Source organism: Sesamum indicum, linkage group LG6, assembly GCF_000512975.1.
Source record: "Sesamum indicum cultivar Zhongzhi No. 13 linkage group LG6, S_indicum_v1.0, whole genome shotgun sequence".
Lineage (NCBI taxonomy): Eukaryota > Viridiplantae > Streptophyta > Magnoliopsida > Lamiales > Pedaliaceae > Sesamum > Sesamum indicum.
The window spans coordinates 8,801,066-8,814,466 of NC_026150.1; the positions used below are offsets into that span (position 1 = coordinate 8,801,066).

The 13,401-nt window shown below is 34.6% G+C and overlaps 2 protein-coding genes across 3 annotated transcripts; one reads left to right on the top strand and one right to left on the bottom strand.

Moving 5' to 3' along the window:
- LOC105164143 (F-box protein PP2-A13) lies at positions 863 to 3,876 on the top strand. The gene is made up of 3 exons (XM_011082725.2): positions 863 to 1,356; positions 1,806 to 1,924; positions 3,188 to 3,876. Exons 1-3 carry the CDS (start codon positions 1,027 to 1,029, stop codon positions 3,603 to 3,605), a joined length of 867 nt encoding a protein of 288 aa, XP_011081027.1. The 5' UTR covers positions 863 to 1,026; the 3' UTR covers positions 3,606 to 3,876.
- Positions 3,614 to 11,193, bottom strand: LOC105164144 (probable transcriptional regulator SLK3). Of its 2 annotated transcripts, XM_011082728.2 has the most exons (11): positions 11,060 to 11,193; positions 8,975 to 9,921; positions 8,634 to 8,762; positions 8,354 to 8,402; positions 7,841 to 8,052; positions 7,647 to 7,715; positions 6,393 to 6,493; positions 5,629 to 5,722; positions 5,482 to 5,551; positions 4,849 to 5,028; positions 3,614 to 4,677 (listed from the first exon to the last, which is right to left on the bottom strand). In XM_011082728.2, exons 2-11 carry the CDS (start codon positions 9,857 to 9,859, stop codon positions 4,298 to 4,300), a joined length of 2,169 nt encoding a protein of 722 aa, XP_011081030.1. In that variant the 5' UTR covers positions 9,860 to 9,921; positions 11,060 to 11,193; the 3' UTR covers positions 3,614 to 4,297. The 2 variants fall into 2 exon arrangements, with proteins under 2 accessions (XP_011081030.1, XP_011081029.1); XM_011082727.2 differs by having other exon boundaries at positions 3,614 to 5,028.

Here is a 13,401-nt window from a genome sequence, read left to right on the forward strand (position 1 = left end):
CTAAATTTATTTAGCCTATTTGATGTGTTAATAAATAGGAAATTTCAATATTAATTCAGGAAAGAATGTGTGAATATTATTGAGATAATTACACTCCCCTCTCATTAGGTTCGATATAATTACACATAGAGCTCTTGTGGTTTGAAAATTTATCTCTAGTATCTCTGATATTTGCTTCCGTTTAACAAATAAGTCCATCGATTAGTCTCACTGAATTTGTTGATATTAACAAAAAATAATTGAATGAAAATTGATATTTTACCCTCAATTAACTTATTCTGACTTATTGCATGTCAAATAATTTTTTACCAAACTACCTTTATAATAGTGAAAATATATTTCCTCATATGCATTAATGCGTGAAGACGTATGAGAATAATTTAATTATAATTTTTTTTTTACATGTAATAGATCAGTAATAAATCAATCTAAAGTCAATATTTGCTTTTTTCTAATTTTTTTTTGTTAATATCAGCAAATTCGATAAATTTTGACTCACATTGGGTCTTATTGTTAAGCAAACCTCAAGGGTGCTAGATGTAATCTATCGAACCACAAGAGAAATACACGTAATTATACCAAACCTCAAGGTAGAGAAATGTAATTATCCCAATATTATTTAAACTTTAAGATAAAGAAAAGGAAAAAAAATAAATGGTAGAGGACAAACTTGTCATTATGCATCACAAATACCACGATTATCCACATATTAATCAAACCTAGATAGAGAATTTTGTTAATCCTCCACACAATTAAATATTAATTATCCTCCCACCCTTTACCCCCACCTCCCCCCACCCACCCCAACTGGTGTGCAGCTGCCATGTATATATTCACTCCGACGGCATCTTCTCTCTCATCACTCTCTCTCTCTCTCTCTAGATATATATATATATACATGTGTGTGTGTGTACACAAAAATCTGTATAGACCAACTCATTGTCTCACACTTTTTCAATTTGCTTCAGCCGAAAGGAAAAACAATATTCCACAAACTTATTCTCGCTTTTCATTCTTTCGCGGGAGATGGGCTTATCGTTTTCGTTCTTGGCTCGGAGTGGAAGCTCCGCCCCCGCTTCTTCGCAGGAGACTGGGTTGGGGGACTTGCCAGAGAGCTGCGTGGCGTCGGTGCTGTCGTACCTTGACCCGCCGCAGATATGCAGGGTAGCAATGTTGAACAGGGCTTTTAGGGGGGCATCGTCTGCGGATTTTGTGTGGGAATCGAAGTTGCCGTTGAACTATGAAGACGTTATTGGAAGAGTATTTGAGAAGGACGGAGTTTTGTTTAAGGGTTTGTGTAAGAGGGATATCTATGCCAGGCTTTGTAGGCCTAATTCTTTTGATGGTGGCACCAAGGTTTAATCTTTTTACCCTTTTGCATTTCTTTTTTCTTCAGATATGTGTTCATAAATTTCCCTGTTTTGTGTGACTGATCAATATATTTGCTTGTTTGTGTTTATGATTTCTTGGTGATTTTTGCTTGTTTTTGGAAAATTTTGGAATATGGAATAATAAGATTTTTATTGTTTTTCCTTGAGAAGGTTCTAAATAAAGTTGTAATATTCGACCTTTTATTTTATTTAATTTTGCGGGAGATTGGAAAATATCTCTTCAGGAATTTTGTATGTTTTAAAAAAATGGAAAATGATATGTAGCAAATATATACAAAGATGGCTTCTTGATTGTTATGAAATTTCTAAAGAATGGTCCCTTATTTAGATGATATATGGCCTGTAGAGAATAAGGGTAAGTTGAAATTTTATGTAAATGTTAATATGAGTTCTGTTTATTTGGATTGTTTGCAGAGAGTCTGGTTGGATAAGACAACAGGCAAGACTTGTATGTTGATATCATCAAATGGATTGGCTATAACTGGCATCGACGACAGGAGATACTGGACTCGCATTCCAACTGAAGAATCAAGGTGAGGGGTTTAGATTATTAGAAACGTTCTCGCTTTTATGCCGCCCAAAAATGAGTTTGAGATGGATTTATTGTGTTCTGAGGCATATTTTTCGAGATTGGTGGGTCAAAATCGGAGTATCTCCATGAATTCTCCAAATTAAAGGTTTTCCATGATTCATTTTTATTTTATTGCTTCAATGTTTTGCCAAGCTTTTGTCTGGAGATTGTGGTGCTATATGATAAACATATGATTATATATCCGTCTTGCTTGATGTAAATATACGAACTATACCATTTTATAGAGGTAAGCCTCTCAGGCCAATACCTGATCGTTCTAATTAATACCAATGGATAAATGTTGCAGCTGTTGCTTGTCAGTACTATTGCAGTGAAATTGTGGGAAGCAGTTAGTATTAGTTTGTGCACTATTATTTCTTTCATGAAAAAGATCAAATCTTGGGAATCTTTTTCTTTTGAAGTTGTAGAACGTTTATCTACCCCTTTTGCCGTTTGTAGAGCTGCCAAATGGGAGGTGATCTGGTTTTATCAAGCTCAGTGTTAACTTTTTAGGGATTAGTACTGGGATCTCAAGGTCAGCTGTGCAATTTGAATCCATGGTCGGCGCTGCCCTGCTCTATTAGGAAGTGTTGAAACAGCCACCACGATTCAATAGACTTTTCAGGGTTTCAAGAAGTAATAGTGCGTTTTATGTTATACATAAAAGATACACATAGGATTGCAGCCTGGCTTCTTGTTTTAGAGGGAGACAGATCACACAAGTTGCAATTTTTTAAAGTTATCCAAATAAAAGAATAATACATTTTGGATGTCTTGTACATCTTTACAGCCTCAGCAACTGGTAATTCAAAATCTTTGGTGACTATGCTTAGAGTCTTGGAATATGGAATTTTGAATATGATGCCTTCTCTTACTTTACTTCAATGGACAATGGCTAAAGTGTGAACTGATTGGGGTAGGGAGCATTATCTGTCTTTCATCAGACCTAAAGAAAGAGAAGGAAGAAATGGAGGGAATACATAATTAAAGGATTCGGACAAATTCTGCCGACTTAATCAATTAATTGTTGTTAGCCCCTAGCCGTATTTCTACTGAGAAACTTCTTTGACCTGGCATTTATGGAAAAGTATGCAACTTTCGGTTTAACATCGTATGTTCATTCAAAGTTACATTTCAGGATTTGTGCATTGTTGTTTCATTGGTCGGTCACCAGTATGTGTATGTATATGGATGCACTAATCTGGGATTTCATCTCTTCATGCAGGTTCTATTCCGTTGCATATCTCCAGCAAATCTGGTGGCTTGAGGTTTATGGGGAGATTGAGTTCCCATTCCCAGCAGGATCGTACAGTCTCTACTTCAGACTGCAATTGGGACGCATTCATAAGAGGTTTGGGCGTCGCCTTTGCAACTCCGAGCATGTTCATGGCTGGGATAAAAAGCCTGCAAGATTCCAGCTTTCAACTTCTGATGGTCAGGAAGAAACGAAACAATGTTACTTAAGGGAACCAGGAAAATGGATCCATTACCATGCAGGGGATTTCATCATCCCGAATTCTTGCAAGTCGATGAAAGTCAAATTCTCAATGACACAAATTGACTGCACGCACACAAAAGGTGGCCTTTGTGTAGATTCTGTAATGATAGTTCCTGTGGATAGAACCAGGCTGCAGCGTTTTTAATGCAACCCAAACTCTACATAGGAAGGTGTCCTCGGCAGACTAGTAGCAGTAGGCATGTAGTAGAAAAATGAGCAGTAATGGGTTGGTTGAGGCTTGAGTTGTGTCTCGAGAAGGCATGTATATACATAAAAATCCTCTCCCCCCTCCCCCCCTCTCTCTCCCCATCTATTGTAGAGCAGAGACATTGGGAATTAGAATTTTGTTACATAAATGCCCAGAAAATTGTAGTTTAAATGAGTCAAGAAGTGTAACAGATAGTATCATTTGACAAGTTTGAAGGTCGCAGATGTTCTTGATTTTCAAGAATGATAAGTTGAAAAGGTTAATGTTTCTCGTACTCGTTACAGTAACTTTGCTATAAGTGCCAGATTCAAGGACAAGTTTGAAGGTCGCTAATGTTCTTGATTTTCAAGAATGATAAGTTGAAAAGGTTAATGTTTCTCGTACATTCCAAATTATATCCATCCCATGTTATATTTGTATAGAGCATTGTTCTTGCAACAACATAGAACCCTACATTCATCATTCTAAATATCACAGATACTTTGAGCATTGTCCCATTTCTTGAATGGCTCGACAAAAAGGCTAAACAGTCCATTTCTTGAATAGCTCACCAAAAGGCTAAACAGACTCAATTTTCACCGTTGTTCCTATACCAAAAGCATGTTTCCTCCTAACAAACACCTGCAAAATCACCACATCAAATCCTCAATTTTAGACAGGCTTGTGGCTGAACCTTGGAAAGCTTCTTGGAGCTGCTCTGGTGAGCATGGTTCTGCTTTGACAGCAGCATTTTGACCGACGGAGGATATGCGACCGTGAGAGGCAGTCTGGGAGAAATTAGCTGCAGCTCTAGAGGCATCAGGCAAAATCACCTGTGCAAAAGCAGCCTTTGAGCTCTCAGCATAACGCATCTCATTGCTTGCTCGTTTTGGGTTGGATTGGTGGGCGTTATGCAGCTTTCCATATGGTTCTTGCATGCTCTTTTCCCTGTTGGCAGCTGCCATCTCCTGAAGCAACTTGTCCACTAGAGACTGATGAGGATGTTTTCCATGTTGGGAAGATTGGGATCCTTGCAAAATGGAGATGGGTGAGTTCTGTTCATGGGAATTTAAAGATTGAGTGAAAACCATGGGCTGGTTGGGATGGTCTGTCAAGCCCGACTCGTGCCCATTTCTTCTCATGGAGGAAGTAGAAGAGTTTTGTCCGAGCAATTGATGGTTAAGATCAAACAAGGCCAAACCTGAGCTTCCTGAGCCAGACATCATATCGCTTTCAGTCATGTGATAGCTATCAGCATGGCAACGAGGGTGAGGTTGCTGAGGGAATGTCGGTAGATTTTGAGCACCCGTAAATTGTTGCGTTCCTCGTGTCTCTTTCCAGTTACCAATCTTGCTGCCTTGGGAGTAACTGTTCAAGCACTCTACAACAAGATTTGAATTTAGTGTAGAGGGGAATTCGTTCACAAGAGAGCTACGTTACGTCCTAATGTCATAAAACAAAAACAGAAATGCAAAAAAGCTGCTATAAGGATGAGCATTTGGGTATAACTGCACCTATCTGGTCCAATAATCATCCAAGGTCAAAAGCTGGAAAACTAACAATACAACTTCAAGGACATGTGATAGCAACATCTGTGAAGACCTACATGGGATGAAAAACTAATAGTACAACTACTAAACCAATGTCCACTGATTTAAAACAAAAAGTAGTGCCTAGTGCCTCAAGTAGATAAATCAGAGACAACTTATAACAAACTAGTAGTCATGTTTTTTTTCTGGAAGAACATCGCTCGAAAGCAGGCACCTTTCAAACAGCAGAACATAAAAAGTGAAACTCTGATATCATTTATAAATAACTGAGTTTAGCCACATACCGATTGGTCCTATCTTTGTGTCATGACTGAATGATATGAGATCTTTCATACTATCGACAACTTCAGCTATCTGCCGACAATGAAGTTAAAAATATTTAACCATAAAAGAATTATAATACAGAAATCTCAGCTGCAGATGTTTTTAACCTGCAAGCACCGAATAAATCGTTTCGGATATCCTAAGTCATTCACCAATGGTAATTCCATATGTCTTGCAAGTTGATTTCCAGCCGACACAAACCTGCCCAAGGGAAATTTGCCGAAAGTCATGAGACTAATCTTAAGTCTTTATTAAAAAAATTGCAACCTTGAAACCAGATATTTTAAGTTCAACATATATATTCACAAAAAAGTGTAATATCAGTAGTTAATTCATGTGTCAACAATTTTATATTTAGCAAGGAATCTAGTCAACTCACAGCATGCAAAATAACCTTTTCAATACAACAGCAACCCAAAAATCTATCTTCATATTATTTAAAGTTAGTCAACTTTCATTTATACTATTAACAAAGCATGAGAGACTGTTTGGTGTTCTTATATTGTTTTACTAAAAGTACATTCTCAGCTTACTTGTAGAGTTACTACATGTAGTATCACACCATAAATAGGAGCAACCAAGACATGTTTAGTTTGATATCTTAGCTGCCACTTAATATTCTATAATAAATGTAACATTTTTACTTTTAATCAACATTTAATAAATTCACAACTAAAATTAAAAAATATATTATTAGATTTTAAAAGTTCACAACTATATAATTATAGTCAAGCATATTTTTTTTATATTTTGCACATGCACTAAGTGTCCTCACTTGCAAGCATTTACAGACCTCCAAGTAAGCACTTCGTCCTCAATGGGAAATAATATTGCTGTGCTGAAAGGGCATCTAAACAAGGAAAATGCTCACATATCACTTTTTTTTCTGAAAATCTCTGGTGAGACACTAGAAGATGCACCATTCCGAATATCATTTTCATATTTCTTGGCTGCTTGAACCAATTGATTAACCTGCAAGTAGAAAGAATTTCATTAGTGATTTTGTTTGGTATAGAATCCACATACTTTACACTATCTACCAACAATAGCACTTTGCTATGGTTTCTTATCAGTTATGTACGCTTGTTGGATATAATTATCATGTCCAGAAACACATGAAGCCTTTTGATTACTAGAAGTATTGCACAAATCGACCATTCCAATTGTCCATTCAACATGGCCCAAATGCCATTCATGATCTGAAACATTTCAAATGAGATAAAAAAAAATGGGGGTGGAATGCAAGCCGATTGTCAAAATTACTACATATATAATAAATGGGGTATTGTGGCAGACCTTTCAACAATAGACCTGGGAATCTATAATTTAGATGAACGTACAAAATTAATCTTCATGACCTTTTGCATTTTTATTTAGTTAAGATTTGTAGGTTGAGAAGTTTTTGTGTCAACTGAAGTGTCTAATGAAATCACTGATACGAATTATTCCTTCATTTATGTTGAAGACAAAGGCAATATTTACTCTTGAACAAGTCCAGTTACCTTGTTTTGGCATAAATTGATCAATACAATAACTCCAAATGCTATCAATGGCTTTTTCTGTCATTTACATGAGTTCAGGGGTTTTGAAGTTTAATTCATATTTAGGGCAGGCAAGGTTTAACAATGCATATAATAGAGGGGGTCAAACAGTAATCCGCTCATAATCAAATGGCATACAGTGTCACGTGCAAGAGTGCAGTTTCAGCGAACATGTTGATAGGGAATAATATCACTACAAACATTGGGCAAATATAGGAGTTCTTGAAGGTTCTAGTAAAACCCTATAGAATACTAGAAAAATATGTTTCTAACTGAACAACACAAGTTATATAATATCTAGAGTAATCATACAAGTATTCTTTTATGTGTTTCTCTTATCTATGAGAATCATATCTCATTCTTGGTTTATATAGATACATCTAGCTGTGACCGAAGTACTACGACGACATTAAGATTGGTCTCAAAAGGATAAGATCCATTTCTCCAAAGATTTAAACAAAAAGATAAAAGAGCACCAACAAACTTATAACTTGTTTCATGTATGAGTAGCCTCATGAGACGAAATTCCAAGAGCAAGTTATTGACCAAAAGCTGCATTCACCAGCCAAAACAGAACTAAGTACCTGAGGAGCAACCAGTCTACGGAGCAGATATTCCTCATGACTTTGTGCGCAAAATTCCCAGGACAATATCTATGAAATTTCAAACAATGAACATTCATATGAACAAAACTCAAATATAGAGTCACAGTTATGGTACCAAGTTAGATAGATAACGTAATGACATCAAATTATCAGTTTTGGAATATGAAACTTACCTTCAAGTCATATCTGAAAACAATGCGAAGTTTACCCTCGTGAACAACATGAAATTTTTCATAAACACTCTCTTGAATGGCTTTCCCGTATTCCAGCACCATTCCCGATGGAATTTGACATGCTCGCGGTAGATCTAGAAATAGGATCTCATCAAGCATACCACTCTCAAACTTTATCTTGAACAGCCTAGGAAGTATGTCGAAAGCCGCCTCTACCAAATCACAAGAATAAAAGCACAACATAAGCTTGTTTAACGCTAATTGTGAACACTTTAAGCAGCCACAAGTGGAAGAATCCAAAGGAACAAAAGCTTGAAATTTTGTGTAGAATAAATATTGTCTAGAATCAAAAGCTTGAAATATCGACTAGAATCACATCTGTAGGAAACTAGCAAATTTCAAAAGTCAGCAAAAAATAAGGACAAACTGTTCAGCCCCTGGAAGCAAAGACTGACAGTATATGGAATGTTATGCTTGAGAAGATACAGTACAGAAGGGCGCATGCAAGATTACCCAGTCCCTTCCCTGGTCTTGAACCACATATGTCGCAACACCATGTCTCCTGAAACAAAACAACTACTTCCCTTTCAGACAAAAGATGGGAAAAATGTTGATGGACTCGATGAAAATAAGATGAACACAGATTTGGAAATTAGGTTAACCTCAAAGATGAAATCAGATTAAAGCTGCATAGTTCGAGAATATATATAAATATATATATATATATATATTTATTACAAAAAAGAATATGAAATCTAGTTTCTAAGAAATGCAAGGTTCCATTGAGACTGACCATAGATTTAGGGCAGAAAACACCTGTGTGCAGGTCTATATTTTCATATGTAGAGAAACACCATCTTTTCTTTGAATCAGGGGCATAATACTCAGACACAAATTTCTTCCAATAGGAAATGTCGTTGTCCTGTTGGAAAAACAACGGTGTGTCAATCGAGATTTATGAAGACACACAAACAACTTGGTTTTTCTGTATTATCATTTCTAAAGTTACACCAATCGTTGAATTTGACAGGGAAGCAAACAAAAATGAACCAGACGCCGAGAAAATCCTAACACACATAGAAAGATGTAATATTAAGACAACTACAATATTTAAGCCATGAAAAAGTAACTAACATGTGTGTGGTTCCGGAGATGATATAGATACTGCATGAATCTTCGGGAACAAATACCACCATCAAGAAAAGGTGCACGAGTCCCTTGTTGATTACCCTGGTCTTGCAGAAGACTTATCATCTGCTGTTCCTGTAGCTGTTTTGGTAGCTGCAGGTGATAGCCTCTAATCTGTGGAGCTGTATGTAAATTCAGTTGTTGCAGCTGATTTTTCTGTCTATGCAGCTTGATCATTCCCTTTAGTTGTGGATTCTGGTCCTGTAACTCCTTCAACAATAATTCCTGAATAATCTTCTGCTGCTGGATGTTCTCCTGTTTGGCATAAAGTTTTGGTTTCTTTGGAATTGGAGTGAGAGTGTCAGGCTCCTCTTTTATTCTAACAGGAAATGAATCTTTACGAGTTTGTAGTTTTGACTTGTAAAAATGTGTCAAACCAGCAGTATTTTTAGATTCTTGCCTTTTTCTCTCCTTTTGTCCACCATGAAATAAACAAGACAATGCATCATCTTGACAAAGAACATTCACAGGATTGTCGCTTGAGAATGACATGGGTGATGAGGATACGCTGATGGAAGGTTCCATATTGGTGTTTCCATGACTCTGCAAATAAGGACCAGTTGGGAGAATCAAGTTGGCAACTGAAACACCAGCATCATGGCATACAGGGGATCTTGAAGTTGAAGATTTCCAGACAATCGTTGAGTTCATAACATCAGGATCCAAGTCTGTATTTGCTTGTGCCATACCAAGAATTGAATCCAGATCCTCTGCATTTATGAGTGAGTTGTGAGAACTTAGAGCCTCCAAAATTCCTCCACCTCCATTAACAGGTAATATTAGAGGAATTGGCAATTGGCTGTTGGAATCCAGAAAAGCCTCCAAAGCCATGTCTTGCTCGAGAGCAAAAACAAGATACGCCACAACTTGGAATGACGATCATGCGAGAAATCCTATAGAAATATGAAGCCAACAAAAAGGTAAATTTCTCCTATTCTTACACAAATGGCTCTTCACAATAAAAGAAGTAAACAGAGACTGCATACATTAAATTTTGCTAAACAATAATTCAAGCTTCAAATTTACCACTTAATCAGACAAGTAAATCCCTCAAATTTATCATGTATTACATAAAACTAATACCATAAATGCAAAGTTCCGAAAATATCTTGGAAATGAATGCAAAAGATAGCAATACAGAATCAGTGAATTGACTCAAAGCTAACAGAAACAATAACAAAGAAGATGGACTCGTGAAAGTGCCCAACAAAGATGCGACAATACTTGGAAAGAGTTATTCACAGACAGAATACGAAAGTCCATTTAACCCAGTAAATCATAAGCTTTATCTGTCTCTACTCAGCCGAAATAAAAGCCAAAATCTCAAACAACAAGCATAACCATTTTTTCAATGCTATACCAAAGAAAAAGCATTAATTATGAGGTAAGCCCAGAAAGAGTTAGCACGGTGTACACAATCACATCGAACAACCATGTCAAAAAGCAGAACAGGGGCAAAATGAAACATAGATAATTAGTTATCCAAATAAGAAAGAAAAAAAATGCTGAGACCAAAATAAAGAAACAAACACCTAAGGGAAGACTGATTTTTCACTCACTGTACTTACTTAACAGACATGCAAGCACAGATAAGAAACATTCTGCCAAATCCAACCAAAACTTAAGAAAAGGAAAAATAGAAAGAGAAGGAAAGGGGGGGAAACACATTTTCTCAAAACTCTCAGTGAAATTCCAAAAAAAAACCTTGAATAACATTTTTACATACAGAAATCACCAACAAAGATTTACCCCTTGATTCTATTGTTTTCCCTCAAAACTCAACTCTTTTTCCACCCAATTCTTCTTCCCTTTCTCTCGTTACACACTCATGATTCCGAAGTAGCTTTTAACAGCAAGAAAGGGAAGGAAAGGGAGGGGGAAATAAAAAAAAAAAGAGCAACATCAAAATAAAACCCAAAATCCAACACATCAAAAAGAAAAAAAGAAAGAAGAAGAAGCAGAAATCAAAATGGAACAGAATAACTCAAACTGATCATAAATGCAGAAGTAAACATTTCTTCATGAATATACCTCCCCAGAAGCTGATGAAGCTCCGGAAATCCTCTGCCATTTTCGCAGCAATGTGTGAACTGAGTGAGGAAAGATGGAGGGGGAGAGTGCGGTGTTTGTTTCTTTCTTATACGACGAGTTCGCGGGAAGAAATAGGTGAGTGGGAGTGACCGCCTGGTGCCAGTAACTGGACCCACCTCTCGACACGCGTCATGCGGGTCGGAGCCACCAAATGCCCTCAACCGCTCGGGTTTGCGGTGCGTGCCCGACAAAATATTTGGTAACGCTCCGTTTGTTTCACTTACATATCTTGAACTGACGTCACTCACCCATTCTTCCTTCTTCCTAATAGGGAGAATGCTTCATATTATAAATTAATAAATTCTTTTTTATGAAAATAACAATAATTTATTATTTTGTACTTTTTTAAAATACAATAATTTATATTTTTATATTTTTTAAATTAAATCATAAAATACATCATTAGATAGAAAGGTAAATTATTTTATTCTAAAAAGCACAATTTTAAAAGAAATATCACATAAGGTAAATTACTACTCACCCTTAATCTAATCTAATGCCAAAATTACATATTTAGTTTCCTAAGATAGGTGGTTAAATACTCCTAATAATCTGCTTTATAATATCTTTAAAATTATCCCAAAAATTTTAAAAATTCGACACATTTTTGCTTTTTCAATTTTCGCAAAATAATCTCGAAATTAGTAAAATTTGATACTTTTGTTCATTGCTTTACGAGATTCATGAGATTATATCTGGTCTAATTTTTTTTCAATTTTAGAATTAATTTGAAAATTCATAAAGTATGGGACTAAACATGTAAAATTTTCTCAATCTTAAAACTGTTTTAAAAATTCGATAAAACAAAGAATTAAAAATATTGAATCAGGGCTAAAAGTTCTAATTTTCTGCCTTGTAATTATTTGGCTGTAATAAGTTGGGTGAGAATTAAATTTTTTTTAAGTTTTGCATTTATTGAAAATTAATGTTTGGTGTAATAATTTATTAAAAGACGCGCGTAATTTGAAATTTGGTCATAGATTTATCCCATAATGTTTTCGAAATTTGTGAATAATTTCCCAGAACTTCTATAAATATGAGGTTTTGAATTAAATTCTCGCAATTAATTAGTTCATAAGTAACTTTAGTTAAATTATTAATTGATATAATAATATACTTTTTTTTTATTAACAAAAAATGAATATATAAACTAATAAAATATAGATTAAAATTTTAAAATCCTGAAATCGATGGTACCAAGAAAATTTATGAATATTTTAAAGACATTAAAAAATAGTAAAATATTTGAGAAATAATTATTCAATTTTATGAAAATAATTATTTTATTATTAGGTGAGAGCAAATTTTTGGTGTTTCGATTTTTTTATTATTATTTTGACATTATTTATAAAATAAAAAAGAATTATTTTCTTCCTCTTTTCGTAACCATCAAGTTGTTCGCTCTTGTCAACTTACACTAACTTTAATTTCTTATAATTTTCTTATTTTCTATTTTTATTATTTTTAACTTCTTTGATTAAAATTAATTATTATTTTGAAAAATAAAAATTAGTCTTTAAATTTTTTATTTAAGAATAAATTACAACAAGCTTCCATAAAATTTATCGTAATTACAAATACCCCTTAAAATTAATAGTCGACTGACAAATATCACTGGTAACAATTCATTATAAAAAGGTATTTGTCAAATAATCATTAATTTTATGGAGTATTTATAATATTCAAACAACAAAATATATTTATATTTATCGAGAACCTAAAAAACATTTTTTTGTAATTTACCTTTTATTTAATTATATACGTTTAATCAAGTGTCACCAGAAAAACTATGACAAATATAAATAAATCACGGCCTCGCAATGGTCATTAGCGGTTGTTTCTGTAATTATAGAAAAATTAAAATTTTTGCTTTGATTTTATTTAACTATGATTAATAATATTGATTTATCATAATTTTTCATTATAGTCATTTATAATGTAGTGAAAACTCAATGTTTTTATATGGGGTGCTACAATCATATGTAATAATAATAGTAGTAAACAGTTTCCTAGGATTTCTGACTTGGGCCGTCCGGTTTGGGACAACCAATGTACTTCATTTCCAGTTCTCGAACAATGTACATCTTTGTCTCTGGTATCATGCCACTTCTCCTCTCTGGTCTAATAATTCCATATGATTTTAGGAAAAAACATATAATTATAATATTTGAATTCATAACTTTATTGGTTTGATAATTATTTTAGAAAATATAATTATAACTTTTGAATTTATAATTTTATAATTAATAATATAATAAGTTGAATTTATATAATGGGCATAA